Source organism: Melanostigma gelatinosum, assembly GCF_949748355.1.
Source record: "Melanostigma gelatinosum genome assembly, chromosome: 8".
Taxonomy (NCBI): Eukaryota; Metazoa; Chordata; class Actinopteri; order Perciformes; family Zoarcidae; genus Melanostigma; species Melanostigma gelatinosum.
In genome coordinates this window covers 14799221-14818514 of record NC_136641.1, presented here as the reverse complement: position 1 = coordinate 14818514, position 19294 = coordinate 14799221, and the positions used below count along the sequence as shown (strand labels likewise).

The 19294-nt window shown below is 45.1% G+C and overlaps 1 protein-coding gene across 7 annotated transcripts in view; it reads right to left on the bottom strand.

Moving 5' to 3' along the window:
- Positions 1-9232: 9232 nt before the first annotated feature.
- Positions 9233-19294, bottom strand: part of huwe1 (HECT, UBA and WWE domain containing E3 ubiquitin protein ligase 1) — a 46431-nt gene continuing 36369 nt past the window's right edge. For 5 of the 7 annotated variants that reach the window (XM_079273843.1, XM_079273847.1, XM_079273846.1 and 2 more), the window contains 22 exons: positions 19075-19285; positions 18654-18778; positions 18347-18567; positions 17827-18218; positions 16996-17650; positions 16164-16878; positions 15955-16046; positions 15215-15371; positions 14758-14889; positions 14348-14563; positions 14009-14250; positions 13341-13443; positions 12943-13092; positions 12566-12811; positions 12359-12476; positions 12133-12273; positions 11754-12041; positions 11523-11628; positions 11144-11261; positions 10658-10839; positions 10151-10341; positions 9233-10051 (listed from right to left, as the gene is read on the bottom strand). In XM_079273843.1, coding sequence (XP_079129969.1) covers positions 9949-10051; positions 10151-10341; positions 10658-10839; positions 11144-11261; positions 11523-11628; positions 11754-12041; positions 12133-12273; positions 12359-12476; positions 12566-12811; positions 12943-13092; positions 13341-13443; positions 14009-14250; positions 14348-14563; positions 14758-14889; positions 15215-15371; positions 15955-16046; positions 16164-16878; positions 16996-17650; positions 17827-18218; positions 18347-18567; positions 18654-18778; positions 19075-19285 — 4904 coding nt within the window. In that variant the 3' untranslated portion in view covers positions 9233-9948. Of the gene's footprint in view, positions 10052-10150; positions 10342-10657; positions 10840-11143; positions 11262-11522; positions 11629-11753; positions 12042-12132; positions 12274-12358; positions 12477-12565; positions 12812-12942; positions 13093-13340; positions 13444-14008; positions 14251-14347; positions 14564-14756; positions 14890-15214; positions 15372-15954; positions 16047-16163; positions 16879-16995; positions 17651-17826; positions 18219-18346; positions 18568-18653; positions 18779-19074; positions 19286-19294 lie in introns of all 7 variants that reach the window. The other 2 variants (XM_079273845.1, XM_079273849.1) reach the window with 2 other exon arrangements.

The window sequence follows — 19294 nt, the reverse complement described above, 5'->3', positions numbered from 1 at the left end:
GATGCTGCAGTGATAGAAAAACACACCCTCCTCCGGCCGCTCTCTTTCTCCCTCCCTGACTCTCATTGGCTGCCTGTTAGAGGTGACATCACCCTTCTTCTCTGCCTGCCTCCCTCCCTCCCTCACTCTTCACCTCACTCCCTGTAGATTCTGACCATTCCTTTATTGTACCCCCCCTCCTCCTTCCTGTCCATCTATTCCCTCTGTCCTCGTCTTCCCTTCCTATATATACACAGTCTGGATTAGCGGTCCAGTTGCTCTTATTGCTGCTTTCATATTCATGCATGCAGTGCCAAGCATAATAATGCATACTGTACATTAGCAAAGAGCACATAGCCTGTGTTCCTACAGCCCCTTTCCCTCCTTCTCTTCCTGCACCATCCGGGATCTAATAGACTACAAAGGTGAAATAATGACCGGAGGAGGTTTTGTGCTGGTAATCTCCCCACTCCACTGGGCTCAACTTCCATAAGCTCTTTTAATGCATTCTGCCACTAAGACATTAACTGGGCTTCAGTTCATTACAGTGTAATCAAAGGCATGACTGGGATGAATGTTACGTAACGTTGGAGAAGAAGAACATGTGAGAAATTACTGCCATCTCTTATCGGGGTCTTGGGGGCGGGGGGGGGGGGTCAAGATGCAGCTCTGAATAAAGGACTGGGTAATCCAGGGGATGTCTGGCTGTGTTTGCTGTTGTGTTAGAATAAATGTAATCAGGCGACTAGTGATCCAGAACACATGATAAAGATCTGCAGGTGTTTTGTCTTCCATGTTTTTATCTCTTTGCAACTTGATTACCGTTTCTGTCAGTCAGTTGGCCTTATTTCCCCTCCAGCTCATCCAATACCCAGCTATACAAAAGTGACTTGACTTGCTTTTAAAACTATGCATGGACTGGCACCAGTTTATATTTTAAAGCTCCGAAGTCCCTTATTCCACCTCCAAAACCCTTTCGATCCTCTAAAACAATTACTCTTTTCAATTCCATGCTCTCAGTTCAAATCCAAAACTCGCTGAGCTTTTCCCACTGCTGCCTGCAGACTGTTGGAAAGCGTACCCCTCTCTTTGGAGAGTACTTTGATACATATATTTCAAATAGTGTCTTAACAGCATAAATTTTCCTCTAATCTTTCCTTTTTTATGCCACTAAATTTGTGAGGGACCATGTACAAGTATTTAGTAGAAACAACGATGCTTTTTGTCATTTCTATTAGCCACACTAGTGACATGGTTGTCTGGGTGGCGATGTCGGCCTGTCAGGATGATAAATCCTACTGATTTTGGGGATGCCCTGACTTTTCTTATCGCGCCACCACGAGCTTGACAACTATTGGATCGATTAACATTTTCAGTCATTCATGTTCACCTCAGGATGAATTAACTTTGGTTATCCTCTGATTCATCTAGCACCATCAGGTCAGAATTATAGTTTGTGTTTTTTCCTGCTAGAATATATTAAAATAATCATTTTAATTAGTCATCTAACTGATCTTTTTAATCAAATGTTTGTGCAATATATCTGTTTTTGAGTTTGTACTTAGAAGGTTAAGTGTTAATTTATAACACATTCACAAGTAAACTGGGCAGCGCTGACCCCTCCAAGAAACACGCAAACACAGATACTGTTGAAGAAAATCATATAACTGTGAATTCAACTGCCCTTCAATTTAACTAAAAACAAGTTACATAACGTGTTCTTGTGCTCCGAAGTACCGTTTTTGGGAAATTATTCTCTCGGACAGATAAAGTGTGATTAATCTCTCAAGAGCACCAAAACAACCCCTTACATGGAATTGTTTCCTGTGAGCCCAGGACAGAATAGGAACCTGGCCAGATTAGGAGTCCAGATGTGTCCCGTTTTGATTCAACAGACTGGTTTGATTGGTGGAACGTAGCAAACGGAGGCGTGAATTTTGACTATAAGAGTGATCTGTAAAAAGCAGTACATTGGGAGTCGTTTCAATATGCTGAACTTGTTGATGTTGGCTTGTTCTTACTAAAACACGACCTGCTGGTGGCAACTCCGGTTGACTCTCTGTCCTCGTCACTTTGCACGACAATACAAAAATCTGTTTTGATCTGTGCCTGAAATAAAAGAGAAAGCAAGAAACTGACATGAGGACACAATCGTTCCAAACCTCTTCCGAGAAACAAAGTACGCACAACGATTCAGGTAGGGCAGCAGTGCAGCACCATGTCCAGTCAGAAAACCTCTATTCCCACCGAGCTGCTGTAGTTTTTCTTTGTGCCTTTCCAACCCGAGGGTGTCAGCGTGCCCATCTGCCGCTGGTGCCAGAGGATATGCCAGGCATGCAGACAAAAGCTGCCACGGGAGCAGACGGCATGGGAATAATGATTGATGAAGCCAGTTTAGATAGGTGAGAACCTCGGCCAGTATCCTCAGGAGAGGCTGGAGAAAGGCTGAGAGATCAGGGTCAAAACTGTGGCTGGATGGCCGCCAGGAGGGGAGACAAAAACTGGGTGAGAGATTGGAGACGAACATGAGGTGGACATGACAATGATAGATTAATCTGGAATCAAAGTTGTTTTTTGGGGGTTGTTTTTTTAACATTAAATAAGTAGTCAAAGTAGGAAGAACCTTGAAGAGAAAGGAGTGAAAAAAAGACAAATGTGGTGGTTTTTATTTCTTAGGAAAGTTAGGAAATGAGTTATTTGTAGAGACAGAAGCTCTTTGTTTGTACTGTAATGTAAGACGTTATATTAATGTCTTACAAAGGCTTCATCAATGCAACAGTACTTGTTTGGTGTCTTAAATCCATTTGGGCTGGGCACTAAACAACTAACTAGCTAAGGCAACATAAAGGCAGTCTTACAGTAAGAAAACAGACTTTACTTTATCAACAGCAAGTTATTAGGACTTAACAGTCCATGGGATGCAGTCGGAAAACCCTGAGTCATTTCATCTCTACAGCCTCTGTTCTGATCAAGCAATTATAACATAAACCAACACTGTATTATTTAGAAGGCAGGTGCAAGTGGAAGATGGAAGTAAATAAGCATCCCGCTTGAAGGAAGTCTTACTCAGACCGATCAATAGAGATAATGTCTTTCATGTCTCTCTCACTCTCATGGTTTCACCTCCTCATAGCCAGAGTTTCATGTTCAAGAAAAAGTCAGACCGGAACTCTCCGGTTTGACTAAACCCACCTTGCTGAACTCTGAAGTATAAACTTATCTGTGAGGAGATTGTACCTGAGCCGTCTCTCCCCCACAGAATCTACCGGCCGGGCCTTCACTCAAAACCATTCATGTGTGAGAAACTTCTCACTTGCCCTTGCAAAAGCTCTCCGCTCATTTTCTTTCCTACCAACTCAACTGTAGGTGAGTCAGCTGGCAGACCGGTGGGAGAGATGGAATGATGTATGAGGAGGAAGACAGGAGTGTGGAGCAAGAGAGAGGCTATGAATGAACAACTTAAAAGGTCCAGCGCTGCAGGAAAAACAGATGCAGTCAGCAAAAGAGAAAGAGAGAGAGAGCAATCAGTTTGAAAAGCAAGGAGACTGAGGCAATATAGCAAATGGATGCAGAATGGGTGTGGCGGTTCAGAGAGAAAGGGAAAGAAGTACTGAGATGGAGAGCACAACAGATAGAAAGAGAGAAGAGGGTACTGTGTCAGAGGAAGGTGTGATGGACATATAAATATACATACAGACAGGTGTGTTTGAAAAAAAAGATACAAAAACTGACTTGTCATGTCCTCAAAAGCTCATTGGATCTGGAAAAAGAAAACAGCCATGCGAGTGTGTTTTATTCTCCTTGTTTGAATGCATCTTATTATAGTTCTTGCTGATGTGCATGGATGTGTTTCTGTATGAGAGTTGTTTTTCTTTAGATTCCCCTCATCTACAATGACTTTTTATTCATTATCAATATTTTTACTGAAAATGTTAAAAGAATGTGTTATTATTTAAAAAGAAACTAAAACTAAATGTGCATTAGAAAAAAGCCTGTAATGTGTGTATTGTAACTGTAAAGAAGTTAGAACTTTGAGCTGATGCACAATGCAATAGGAAGATAAGTGGACACAGATGGCCGAGGACAAAGATAGCCAGATACCTTTATGAGAAATCAGTGATGAGTAACAACGTTTTGGCCAACAATGATGAAACAACCTGGGGTTCATAACATAAACAGTTCCAGGGACAGTAAGGGACTCATGACTCACTCTCCAAACTCATTTATCTCAGACCAGCTTTATTATTCACTATGTCTACAGGTTGTAAGTACAACAATGTTTTGGTTACGCGAGGGAGCGATAATGATCAGATTTATTCTTTGTTCTTCCTTTGTAGTAAACATTTGATACAATTTCATAATTTGTTTGTCTGTTTCTGCCTTATTAAATAAAGTACATCATTTGTAGTCAAGGCTGCCTTGTATTATTTTTAACAGCGTTAAAGAGGTTCACAGTACGCTCTCCTCCGTGTTGTGAAGATAAAGCGTGCGTGTAAGCCAAGTGCATCGATAAAGGGCCTTGTTGGTTGCTCTAAATCCCGCAAAAACAGCATTCCTCTGGCAGCAAAAGTGTAAAAGTGAGAAGTGGGCAGTCAGAGGTAGATTCAGCTACTCCCGGTCCACCGACTGCACGGTCGCTGATGTGGTGATGGGAGATCCATTGATCCAGTTAAAGTCATTAGGCGGCCAGAAGGTCAGCCAGCCGTCTCTGACCTGCCGTTAATCACTCGCTAATTGAAGGGAAATGACTCTGATTTAGTTTCCTGCCATGCTCAGAGTGGCCCCGGCTGCCAGATATGACGAGCACTTCACCCACCAGGGCACATCTCATTAAGCATGTTGACTGCATGTAAACGGCTCAGAGTCAGCCTCAGGACAGAGCGCGCGGCGGCCTACGCCAAAGGCGAGAGCGCCATCACAGAAAGGTTGTTGTCAGACAATCAACACGAGGGCAGTCGGTCGGAGGGGAAACGGCAATTTGCAGATTAAGTATAGTCAAATTTTCATCACTGATATTCAAATTGAGGTTTTGCATAGAATTTGTTATTGCGCCGTGTGCCATGTTGTTCAAGCAAAAGAAAGACTGAAGTGAACTAGTTTGATTCCTTTCATTTCAAGGCTCCTTTCCTCTAAAAACAGAAATGACCCTTTGCTGTACTTCATCTTGTATTGCAATGCACCAATGACATCATTCCGTGATTTGCATTCTTTAACACATCGTAATGCGGTAGTCATGAAAATGTCACGAGGCAGAGTGCACTGTGAACAGTACATGCTATGTTCACAGATAAATAGGCTGCTCATTTCAGATTACGCCATGTCACCGCTGTTATTACCTCTCTGTCAGTGGCTCAACAATATCACGGCTCCAAACGATAACCTCCGGCAGCTGACCGCATCACATGATCTGTAATATGACGGGGCTGAATTTCATGCAGTGGTTTTGCCTCCTTTAAAATGCCACAAGGTGCTTACTGCTGTGCCACTGAGATGAGGGGAGATGAGGGAGAAGCTGGGAGGGGGTTACAGATGCAATGTGGTAAATAGATAGCGAGCACGGATACTTGGAAGCTCAGAGGTAATAAAGACTATGACCTTTACAGGAGATGGTTTGCATCTGGACTCTGTGGCCTCAGCGCATGAGTCTGTGACCAAAGGCCAGCCTATACCTGCTCCCACCTGAGCCCAACGTTTTCCACAGCAGACTCCTCTCCTCCCTTAAATCTCCTCGAAAGACAATGTGAAGGCAGAACGATTCGTCACTACAGTCATGTTTGCTACTCTCCTCCCCGGTCCTCGTCCTCACAGGCTGAGCAGAGGTAGCAGCCTCATCAAGAGGCAACGACAAACCCGACAGCTTCACAACGGAACACCCTCGCTAACCCGTCACACTGCTGTCACAACCGAGGGCTGCTCCCGTCCACCTTGATATGTCAACTTTCTCCTTTATCTATACTGCAAGACATTCTGAATACAGAGAAATGGGCCCCGGGCACAACATCACGACAACAGAATGAATCCGATTCTCACGGTTCACCGTCCACAGGGATGCTTTATATGTGGACCATCTATCATGAATAAACCACACTGAATTAACGGGAAGAGCCGACAGCGAGCTGTGCTCACACCCTGTAAATAGCAACTGTGCCAACTGGTTTCTTCTGCAAATGAAGCCAGTGTTAACGGATTATGAATATTCAATAAGCTTCACCTTTCCCATGATAGTGCTTTGGAGGATCAAGAAACCAGGGAGGAGGTCCATGATGAATTCCGCAAAGGAAGGGTTAACGATCACCATCACCTTTCCTTCAGTATAACATCTCTCTGGCAAATTAGAAACACTGAACCAATTACTCCAATGAACTGATTCCGTTCCCTTGCCGGTTTGGGCTCCGTGCTAAAGAAGCCTTTTATCATTTTGCTGTGCGAGCGCTGTAATAGTGATTTATTCCAGCGACACTGAAGACAGCAGCAGTAAAATGTATTAGGCGGGGAGCTTTCTGGCTCATACACAAAGTAGTCATTGTCAATCAACTCTGCCGGCCTTCATTTCCTGCCCAGCTCCACAGTCACTGACGAGGACGGATAACTATTTCAGTGCACTTTGTTCACTACCAACAAGTTCTTGTTTTTAACTCTCTGTAGTTGATTTCCGCTGCCTTTAAAGTCATTCACGAAGTATGTATTCATCATATTGTAAGCTGAGGTACCATAGTAGGACAAATTCTGAATTCGACACACCGTTACTCACATGCAGACTAACAGCTGCAGTGGCACCAAACACAAATACTTTCTAAGTCCCCCCCCTTACTTGTTCCCAGAGCATGAAATGGAAAACAGACGGACGGACTTTACTGGAAACCACAATGCACTAACATGGAGAAAGCGTGGTAAAGAACATCCTGTTTACTGTGTAGAGCGATGATCCCCACCCAGTGTTAAGCAACACTGATTCCTCAATCTCAGACAATTCTTTGACGGGAAGTCTAAATTCCAGCGCAGCACTAAAGTGAACACATTTGTGGGGAAATGTATTGTGAAATATTTAGCTCGGAAAATACCATGCAAGACTTACTCAACTTATTTATTCCTCTCGTTATCGAAGCCGCCACTGCATGACAGCACTGTAATTTCATTTATCACGACTCGGCACACACCAAATCAGACATGGATGATCCCCATTCTGCACAGTGTGCGGGTTTGCAGTTGGGGTGGGGGGGGAGAGGTCAGAGAGGCAGCAAAGGAACACCTGCAGTAAGTGGTGGTGGGCATTCGACTGTTGTAGCGGCTCCTCAAGTGGAACAAATTCATCACGCAAGAGCAGGGGAAAGAAGACTGATACACGGGGAACGACAGGTGAAAACTGCAGACATGCGACGGCTTTAGTGGAGGAGCGAAGAGAGAGAGAGGCAGAACAAACAGAAGTATTATTTAACAGAGTATTGTGGCTACGTAGAGCAACAGAAAGCAATCAGCTTCAAGTCTCTGGTGACATTTTCTTCATGGAAACAAGGGGCCCCCTCCCAATCCAGTCCCCACACCCTCTCTCTACCCACTTCCACTCTTAGCCACAATAGTATTTGCCATCCCAAACCAATTACCTGGTGGATTATAAAACCCTCCAGCAGCGAGTCTACATCGATGTTGACCATAGATGCCGACTCGACCAGCTGCCCATACTGTACAGAGCACAGACGTATTAAGGGGTCGGGTTGTGAGTGTTGCAGGGTGTGGAGATTTATTTTACACGGTTACCATGCGGTGTTCTCAAATAAACTTTGGATTCAAGTCCATTTCCAAGAAGCACATGAGCATATTTAACGCACCCTTCTTTGCAAAGTGGTGGCTGGTAATCGTCTGATGATGCCGGCTGAGCTGCCAGCCTATCCAGGTCAACCTGCTCAGTACTCAGATTTAGGATTCAGTTTTACTTCGTGGCATCACTAAATTAAAACGGTTTAATCAAAAGTGTGCGTTCTTACATAGAGATTAGAGTAGTTGTCACTCGCGTGCCAAATTTCATGAGCCAACTGACAAAGCTGACATTGACAAGAGAAAAGGGTTACAAAAATAAAAAGCAATATTAACTACAATTTCAAACCAGCTAATATCAGTTTTTACAATTAGGTATATCCCACATCCAAATATGTATGCATAATATAAATGAAACAAAGTGATACTTACAAAGGATTAGCAAATGGCGTTAAGCTTAGTACCGTAAGTCGATTGAATCCCTAAAACCGATTTGATTTTGCGGTTACAGTAAAAGGTTACCGTGTGTTCAGCTCAACGTTTGTTGTAAAGTGCTACAGATGTTTCTTGGTAACTAATTACACGAGTATTTATTAGCTAGTAATAAAGATGTTTTTCTAAAGTTGTAATTGTGCAACCAGATTGAGTAATTTACCAGTTTTAAGGTAGCTGACTTAGTGGTGAGCAGAGTTTAGAAAGGACTAACGTAGACAGACGGATTACGATTAGTTTGTGGAAAGTGATCCGGCAGCTTTTGGTCCTTTAATTTTTTTAACGGAGGTAAATCACAAGTTCAGTTTCAGTCTTCGAGTCAAAAACAAGGCAATTAATAGACTGCAGACAGGTTGACTGCATAGCAGGAAAATAGACTAGCACGATACAGGACACGAGCTGGAACCAGTTACCTATGAATCTATGTCGTTATTACGCCCGGGCTTCTCCTGCGAGGTTTCTAACCATGATAATGTTACATGAACATATACAGATGACACCCTGAGAAAAAATTGAAATTCATACTAAGAACTGCAAGTCAGTTTGTCATTTGTTGTACTCAGTTCGTCAATACTGTGCGACATAATCAAAAAGGTACAAACAATGGTTTCAGACTAGATGGAAACTAAGCCAGTGTCAGTATGGGAGATGCCAACAATGCTGCTATGAGCTGCTTGTATGCGCCGACTGAGTATTTAAACATAACGGCTTCAGGATCACATCAGTCATTACACGTTCTGACTGTACTTGATTGTTTGTCTGACTCACGGCTGGGATCAATGTCGGTGTAAACTGTGGGATGGATTTCAACCGTCACAGAATCGTTAGGGCTCACTTGATCGACTATCAAATGACTAAACATTTCTGTAGAAAACGTCTAATAATAAGATTGTACTTTGGTGTGATTACACACAATTAACACATAGAATTTTGATGAAATTAATTAACTTGATTAAAACACTGTTAAAAGAGACAATGGACGCAATTGTATGCATTTATTCACGTAGTTATTCCACTCTGATTCAAAGGCTGAAGGCTGGGTCAGCGATTTAATAGCCAAAAATACTCTGGAATTTATAGTTAACTTTTTTTTTTATTATCTTCTTCAGGTTCTCTCTTAATTTTTTTGTACCATCCTTCCTTAAAAATGCCACAAAACTTTGAAAAGTGCATTTTTGTGAATATCTCCAAAACTTCTCAAGTTGTTCATATACCCCCGATAGAAATGTTCCCCGTTATCAAGGCTTGTGAGGTCACAAATTTGCAACAAGAAACAACCAACATTTTTTCCCCCAAAGGTTTTATAACCATCCTGTTCAAACAACACTCTTTTCTTTTTACACAGCCAGAGAACAAAAAAGATTAAACATAATAAACTCCCAAACCTTTTGTACAGAGAAATCAAACTAAATGAAGAAAACGTCTCTTATATTAGTCCATGTTTTATCCTCTGAATCCTCTCTTGCATTTGCCATTAAATTGGGAAGGGACACACAATTGTGTCAACATGAGGCTCTGTGTTGTACGCGATGTCAATCAGTCCATTTCACTTGCTGGTTTTATATGGAATAGAAACCAGTAAGTCGAGGCCATTCAACAGGTAAGTCAGTAATGTCTATGATAGTGTGTGCGTGCGTTCAAAGGTTATCAGTGTGAATGTGTCTGGAGTAGGCAAATCTAAATCAAGTGTTTGTATGCATGTCTGTGTGTGTTACGAGTCTCAGTCTAGGCCAGTCCGAATCCCTCGGAGCATTCCTGAATGGCCAACAGCAGCATGTGTCTCAGCTTTTCATAGCTCTCATACGCTGGGAGGTCCAGCTGGTTAAAGCTGAGAGTGAAAAAGAGGAAAAAAAAAACAATGTTACAATTTCACAATTTTGTGTTCTGCCAATATTGTTCTCACTGTGTGTGCCTTGCTGTGTTTTACCAGGTATGAGCAGATGGCAGGCGGTCAGTGGAGCGATCATCACGGTGGATCTGGAACTTCTGGATGCCGTTCATGCCCTCCAGAGCAGCGAAACCCTGGAGGGGAACCTTGGATGTGCCGGTGACAAACTGAAGGAACTTGGCCCGGTCTGCCTGGTCAAAGGACCGCAAGGCCCTCCAGAACCACTGGATCTATAGTGGAAAAAAAGTTTTAAAAAATGAAACACGCAAGGGAAAAGCAGCAGTTATAAATGTGTCCCAACATAGTGCCGTCTTTGTTTTATTCTGCACTGGGGAAAATAGTTCACCTCCACCAATAAAATGTGTCTTCATAAGTTCTACTGAGCTAGACGAGAGTACAGAATCAGCATTGAAATTAACATTGAAGGAAAAAGCCTTAAATCTCTGATTTACTGTTGTCAACTCCTAACACACCCGTAGAAGTTCTCAGAAGTGTGTAGAAGTACATTAAAATAATAATGCAGCACACGTGTTCACACATCCATACCTGGATGGAGCTGGACTGGTATTTGTGATATTCAGTGTTGGCCTTCAGGTCATCGATGTCGATAGTGGGCAGGCCAGAGATGAGCAGCTCCAGTTCCTGCTCAGTGAAGATGGAGATCAGCCTCTTGGGGATGATCTCGTAGAATCCCTCGAGGAAGGCTGCCAGCTGCTTGCGGATTGCACCTAGAAAACAAATTATATATATATAGATATATATATATATATATATATGTTACGTTAACGCTGAGCTCTTTCTGTAGTAAATACATTCTTTATAATGCAACTAACTAATTATTTCAACCAATTTTTTCTTCTTCAATTAAGCAGCTGAAAATAAACAATGTATTTGAGCAGCTGCGTATGATAAATCAGCCATCTTCCAGAAAGTAAGTGAGTAAGTGAGTGAATATATATATATACATATATACGTACATATACATATACGTACACACACTTTTTTTTTCAGTCCTGCTGCTAACAATCTCACCTGTCATCTTCATCTGGCAGACCAGGTGCACATACTCTTTTTTGTTTTCCTCTGTAACCAGGATATTGGCTCCATTTGGCTTGAGGTCTCTTACTTCACACACTCCAAACTCCTGGACCTACACAGACAGAGCAGGCTTTCAGTACGACTCATTCAGCTTAATGTGTCACTGCTAGTCACATATAATATCCATTAACAGTATTTTAAGACCATCAGATTGCAAATTACACATTTGCAGCACTTATAGTATGACAGCAAAAAGCATTTGGGATTCAACCCCTTCAGGCTCTATCCCAGTTTCATCAGTGAAGAAGATACAGCATGAAAAAACAATTTGTCACTTGAAGCTAATTAAATTGCTCAGAGAACAGACACCAACCTCTGTGCTGAATGTCAGCTCATAGCCCAGCGTGGACACATTATTCTCCAACAAGTACACCAAACCCTGGAAAAACGGGTAGTCCTCGCTCTCCATGTCTGTGTATCTGGCAAGACCACAGGAGTACATCCAAATCATGTACACGTTCAAGAAAAGGTCACATTTAGTGCAGTTAGAACACGACGTAGGACAGTTAGGATACTTGGCTGTAACCGCCAGTGGCTGAAATACCTGACACTCTTGCCCAGAATGTGCTTGTAGTAGCTGCGTGTGAAGTAGCACTCCAATAACCGGTTATCATACACTGCCTTGGCCACCACACGACCCACAAACTTGAAGTAGCTGAGGTGGTTGGGGTTGCAGTGGGATGAGGGGTTGATGGTGTAGGTGACACGGTCGCCTGGCGAAGTGCGAAACAGGGCGTACATGGCGTTGAACATCTCCCGGGAGATGATCATGTACCATTCCCTCAGCAGGCCACCAGCATCCTGGCCCTCCTCCCCTTCAAACACAATGTATCTGTAATGGAAAGAGAGCACAGTGCGACTCCGGTTGAGTGGTTCTCAATTGGGAGTATACGCAGGTGGATAGAGGGACAATGGAGCCTTACAGCCTATTCTTCATGTCCTCGGGGCTTTTGCGATGCAGCTCCCTGTAGGAGTCCTCAAACACGTGATCTCTCCTCACATGAACAGCCATGTCCTCCTTCCTAAGACCTTCATCCAGTCGCTCCAACTCCTGCCGGAAGTACCTGCAGAGATGGCCAGAAAGTCAGTAATTGTAAAAACTTGTTTATTAGAGAGTGGAAGGTAGACGTGGAAGAACATGTCCCTTACTTCCTCTTAACGTCAAAGTCCAGGATGCGTATGTAGTCAACCAGCACTGCAAAAGGCCCATCAGCCAAGTGAGTGGTGGACTGGCGCAGGATCTGGTTAAGCACTGTGCGGTGAGTTTCTACAAGGAAGAACAATGAGTCCTGTTAGACACTGCAACATCAGAACAAAAGCTTTAACATTCTCCTTACTTAAATCTTTCAGGCTCACCGGCAAAGCGGAGGAACTTCTGCGTATCTGGTGGAAGGTTTGAAGAGATATGCATGGAGGATGGTTCCCTGGAGAAGAACGGGTCTAGGGATGAGGGTGTGGCAGGTGTGAGGGGTGCCGGCGACAGCGGTGGAGGCTCATCCTTGATGTGAGAAAGCTGGCTCTCCCGGGTGTCCCTCACAGGAGGTTTGCTTTCTCGCTCCGTGGCATGGACTAGGAAGAAGGCCTCCACAGCAGGCTGGAGAACTGGGCAAACAAAGAAAACATCATTATGGGACGAAATCAGCCAACCGTACTCTTTCAACAGACAATAATACTCTTATCAAAAATCGCATACAGCATAAAGAAATGCATGTCTTAAGAAGGACTCCGCGTACCCAGCACGGCATGCTGGTCATGGGACTCCTCCAGCTCCTTCAGGCACTCCCCGAGCATGTCCCATAGCTCATCCAACAACAGCTGCTCGCTGAGCAGCGGGAGGTCTGGCAGTCTCTCCTCACTCTCCGATAGTCCGTTTCCGTCCTCATCTGACAAAGAATTTAAATATTGACTGAACTATGTACACGTGTTATGCTGTCAAATTACAGCCAAATAAAAAAACAGTTTCAGTGTTGGTGAATCAGTCTATATTCTATAGATGGTCTATGTTAACATGACTCGAGTTATTACTGGTACTATCAGAGAAGGGTAGACACATTGTGCTCATTTACTGACAAAACAAAGAACAGCAAATCAGCAGGTGTTTTAAATTGTCATCAACAGTAGCAAGTCCTACCCAGAGGTGCAGGGTCCTGGTCTAGAGGAGATGGCTGGTCCACATCCATTGGAGAATCATCTCTCTGTGCAGCCTGGGCTTCTGACATCGACTGTCCTTCAGACTACAGAAAACAAACCAGGAAGGACCAGAGAGACAGAGTCACAAGGTGAACAACAGGGAGACACATGGAATAACTAGTGAGTGGCATTTGTTTATTGCTTAGAAACCATCTTGAATGATGATGCCATGCATAATGACATTTCCGTGAGAGGAGGGGAACTTGAACAGAGTATGGAAGGAAGGAGGGCCAAAAGCATGAAGCCATGCCAGCCAGCAAACAGACCGAGTAAGTGGAACAGATCAAACAGTTTGGAGCAGGCAGCACACATTCATATTTAGATAATTTCAACAGTCGAACATGTCAATGCAAAGACAAGATGCAGTAGTCTCTGGCACATCTATCTTTCTGCTAATGGAGCTGCCAGTGTTCATCATGGCAGCAGCTGTCACTGTGCATTAACCAGAGATAGCAGGCCGAATGGTGACTGCACACCGCATTGTGTTGTCACAAAAAGACACAACACAATAGAAAAGGTTTAACTTTCAGCTTTCAAATGGTCTCCTACTGTCAGTGTGTGCAGTGTGTGAGTATGAGTATGCCTGCCGTCAGTGCAGCCCATGCTAACCGTGGCAGCAGCAGCCGTGCCAGCAGGGGGAGCAGCACCAGTGGGGGCATGGGGGGCCGCCACTGATGATCCGGCAGCAGCGGCGACAGCAGCAGAGGCAGATGAGGCGGTGGGTGGGGGGGCCTGTTGGAGCCGGCGTGCCCGCTGACCCTCTCTCACCATCTGGATGATGGCGTCAGCCTCGGCCTCCAGTTGACGCACCGCAGCTTGGATACTGCTGGCTGAGCCTAAACTAGTGGAGCCTGGCCAATGGGAGAGGGAGGAGAAGGTTGTCTCACTTGATAAATCAGGATATTGTACGCATACAAGAAAAACTGTGTGTATGCAACGTCTTCTTACCTAATCGCCCCGTTTGCTTGGTTTTCTTGTTGGCGCGCCGGGTGTCCTCACGGAGCTGGATGATGACCTGCAGCACTCGCAGGAAGAACTTCTGCGTCGACGTCTTGGAGGTCAGTGAGCTCATACAGGGAAGCTGGAGCTCTCGTCCCCCGAGTGTACGTTTTTGTGCAGCCACAATGACCACACTCTCCGAGCCGTCAAACCTGTGCCCCAGCCAACAAACGCATACCAGGTAAAGGAAATTGTAGTTGTGACATTTACTTTCATGCAAAACCAGATTCCTAAGGGGGCTACTCGAGCCAATTTAACTACACTTTAGGTTAAACAGAATAGGTCTACCACAGTCTCTATTGCATGCGTGTTGACAACCTAAAGTCACTGGGGGGCCCCGGCACCATCACTGGCTTACCTGCTAGACATCTTGCCCTTGAGTCTGCCTGAGAGGGAGGTATCCTCAGGAGGGGCATCCGGGGAATGTGAATCAGCTTGTGCCCGTCTCTGCTGCTCCAAGTTGTATTCTCGAAGTTCGGCCAGCAATGTGCCTGAGAGAAAGAAAACGTTAACCAGTAAAGTTGCAGTTTACATCAACGTCTGTCTAAAATGTCCTCACGTTATTATTTTATCCTTTACATTTGTGTTGAGTTGTCGTAATCAGCACATGAATTTGTGAGTCATGGCCAAAAATGTTTTTTTCTTCCTCAGTCACATATATGTGATATATCATATATATTCTAAGTTGGACTAAACTGATTAGTGGACAAACGTCTGCCGGGTGCGGAGGCATAAACAATGTCTGTAAAGAGAAAACTGTATTTGCTTAAATAGGAGCAAAATAAACTAGCGTCTGTGTAGTTGTCCAGCACTGACCGATCTGTTTGCAAAGAGTGTATCCGAGGTGTCTGGCTCCACTGAGCAGCAGTCTGAGCACAGTGTCTCTGGTGGCGCCATCTCCTCGAGATAACTGCAGCAGGATGTTGGCTGCATCCTCTAGACCCTCTTCTGAACATGAGTGAGACGTCAACACCTTGTGAGAAGGAGGAAAAGGATTATTAGAAAAAATCCTCTAATGGATTATTAATAAAATTGCATAAATGTAAGAAACGCACAAGATCAATTGCCCTGTGTCCAAAACAATGAAAAGGAGTAGATGATCTTGTCAATACTTCTTAAGAGCTCCCAAGCAAAAGGGCCTGTTTGCATCAGTACAATTGTGTCGATATAATATATGCTGGATGACTGGATTAACTGATCCGTCTGGCTACAGAAAATACACGTGTCCAGGTTGTAAGGCTGAAATAATTGCCGTTGTCGTTTCTTAACTCTTAAGATGGGCACTGATGTGGCTTCTCTGAAACGGTTCAACCATATTTATTTAGGCATTCTTTTGATCGTGTACTTGTAGGTTACACTTATTTCTCCTTATCCTAGAAAGATACAAAACAAGTGCAAGCCCAGAGCCACAATGCAAACATGCCCCTCAACTTTCTCTCTAAGATTAATTAATATCTTGATAATAAATAGTTTGATGCAAAGTTACATATTTCTATGCAGTATTGGAAATTCACAAACATTGCATAATGACAACATATGACGTTTTCTCCCCATACCGCCACAGAGAGTTGCAGCTGTTTCTCCGTGAGTCCACTGGAGGCCATCTTGTTGTCACACTCTGTGCTGCTAGTAGCGCCCCTCAGTTTTCCTGTTTTGGCAAAATGGCCCAGAAACATACACATTACTATTTTCTACTGAAATTAACGTCACACCGTAAAATTTGAATGAATTGAGGACACCTTATCTTGGAATAAATGAACACTACCTGCAGAGGTTATTCCAGTGGACGTGGGTATAGAGATGGTTGTAGAGGATGTCTGGGAGGCTGCTAGACTCGTCCCTGAGGATGTACCCTGGACTACAGCTCCCACAGAGGCCCCTAAGACCGTCACAGTAGGCTGGATAGAGCCCGCTGACACTGTGCCTTGTGTTGTGATTTGGGCTGTGACTCCTGAGCTGGATGCCGTGCTGGGGATGGCAGCCTGTGGAGTTGGGTGCCCAGCAGGCACCTCAGTGGCCTTGTTGTCAGGCAGGGCAATGGATATGAGGGAGAGCAGACGCAGCAGCTTTTCAGTGAGCAAGGAGCTCCGTCTGATTACAGGGTGGGACAGCATGTTCATCAGCTGGCCTAGAGGAGAGGTCTCCAGGCTTAACTGAGCCCCCTCTGCCTCTGCACTGCCCCCAAGAGGCACCGTCTTCATAGAGGCTTTGCCCTTGCGGCTGACATTCATGTTGTCCAGCTTGACCAGAAGGTCCCAAAAATCAGTGGAGATTCCCAGAGACTGGAGGGTAGCGGCGGTGGAGCCGAAGGAGTTCTGGGTGTTGGAGGCATTGGAGCTGGGGTTACTTAGAGATCCAGTCCTGGAGGCCCCAAGTCCACCCCCTCCCACAGAGGTGATTGAACAAAGACGAGCGTCCAGGTCGGAGGAAGATGTTAACAGATCCTTGCAGCGCTGCTGAGTGAAGTGGCTGGGGAACACCTGCAGGGACAGAAACAAAATGGAAAGGACTTAAATTATTAAAACTCAATTGACTCAAAATAAATTGCAACATACAATAAATGATGAATCAGATGTCGATGAAGATAGGACTCTCACCTTTGCTAGCTGGATGAGTGTGTCCAAAACATGTCGACAGACCACTGGAGCAGCTTGTGGGTGGATGTGGACGGTTGAACCTCCACCTCCAGCACATGCGACTCCCGCCGCAGAGCCTGTCACTCCTGCCAGAGTTCCAGATCCTGTTGAACCTCCAGCTGAGTGGCGGTCAGCATGCTTCCTACCCGATGCTCGCTGAATCTGGAAAATGTTTGTCCGACAGCCCAGGGCTGCATCCATAGAAACAGAGAGCCAGGAAAGCTGGCTGGAGCTGCGAGACTCCACTCTGTTCAGTAGCTCTAAGGAGGAAGATGAGGATGAAGACGAGGATGACGAGGAGAGGGAGGAGGTAGCGGACCCTTTTCCTGCACAGCCTCCCTGGGTGCTCCTCTTGCCACGAGAGTCTTCTAGACGTGTGGTCTCCACACACACCTCACTCTCGCTGCTGCGTTGGAGGATGGACAACAGGCTCCGAATGACCCAACCACGGGTCTGAGAGTGGTAGCAGAGGTTCCTGAGCACGCGGTGCAGACGGCTGGTGTTGAGCTTCGGTTCATCCACAAACAGCAAAACCAGCAGGCAGGACAAGGCCTCGTGGTCCAGCAGCAACCGACCGCGCAGACGCAACAAGGAGTCCACGCTGGAACTGGATGGTCTGAAGAAACAAAACGATAACATATCTTCAGTTTGTCACCTGTCACAAGTGCAGTACGATCTGATCAAGACAAGTCAGAAATTTCATAAATCTCTTATATTATGGCATTTCATTTTCAAAAATACTAAAGAATTAGAATTCTCAAAACAGGCTACTAGACGACAGTCTCCTCTCACCTGTGGTTTGTTCCTCCACCCATTTGAAATGTGCCTCCTCTCTGCACAGCAAGTCGAGTGTACTGGACGCCACGATTGCTCCCTAACCGGCTGGTGAAGGCAGGTGAGCGCAAAATGGCTGATAGGGCTGAAGACGAGCTGTGGCCAAACAACCTCTCATGCATCAGTTGCCTCTGGCGTGCTTCTTGCTCTCTACGCAACGCGGCTGCTTCAGCAGCAATGTCCGGGGGCATGACAGCCAACACGCTGTCTTCCATGTCCTCCAGGACACTACGCCGGAGCTCCGAGGGCAGTGTCTGGATGAAGGTGACTGGATCCAGAGGAGTGTCTCCTTGTGTGGGCTGTTGGGCTAGCTCCCTGCGCTGCTGCTCAGCCCGTTGCTGGGCAAGTACCTGAGACAACCGATGACATTCCCAGTTAGGAGAAATAATTATCTGCGATTCCTTTACTTCTCAGGTAAGATTTTATATTCTAAATGTAAGCGACGTCTGCAGTCTCCTTTCAGTGAGGAGTCTCTTACCTCCTCCTGGATGGCAGGTGGCAAGGCAGCCAGGAACTCGGGGCTGACCTCTGTAACCCCTGGTCCTCCCAGTACAGGTGCTGTAGTGGAAGGCAAGGTAGTGGCAGCAGGGGGACGGGAGGGTGGTCTGATGCCGAGCTGATTCTGCAGCACCTCTCGACGGATGTCCTCAGGAAGAGCTGCCAGGAAAGAGGGATCCACACCCTCTGGCAGACTGATGCCTGCCAAAACAAATGCTGCATGAGATGTAATATTTCAGTAAGAATCTGAAAAACTGCAGGAAAAGTAGGAGAGCAATCATTTTTACCTGCAAGAGGGTCCTCGTCGTCATTGCTGGTGGATGGGAGGGGCTCTTCCTGGATGGCCTGAGACTGGCTGTCAGCGCTGTCACTCCTGGGCATCGTTTCCCCGGGTGATGAGACAGAAGTAGAGCTGTGAATATATAAAAATATATAAAATCTATCCGCAACACTATGTGTGACAAATTACTCAACCTATTAACATAGTCAAATTTAAAATAAGTCAAACAGCAAAGAAAACACTGCATTTCACAAAAACAAAAAGCTTAAAAAGAGTGCAATGTATTTTAAGTTCCATAACTGAATGTTAAATGAAATGCTGCAAAAAAAGCTGGGGGGAAATTATGGCTTTCAGACTGAACACTTTTTATAAAACTGTATGTTATCTGGTCAAGCGATACAGGGTTCATGATACTTCATGCTACTAACCCAGTCTTTGCATCTGTTTGCCGGTCAGTCAGCCCACTCTCAACGCTGCCAGACAGCTCCTGAGACAGCTGGGTGGTCTGGGCAGGGTTGGGAGCAGCTTCTTCCTGAGTGGCAGAGGCAGGGCTGCTGGTATCCATGGGTGACCCTTCCAGCTGTGACACACCCACTATCGCAGGCTCTGAGGTCACCACAATGTCTGGACTTAGGGAGGCTGAGGGGA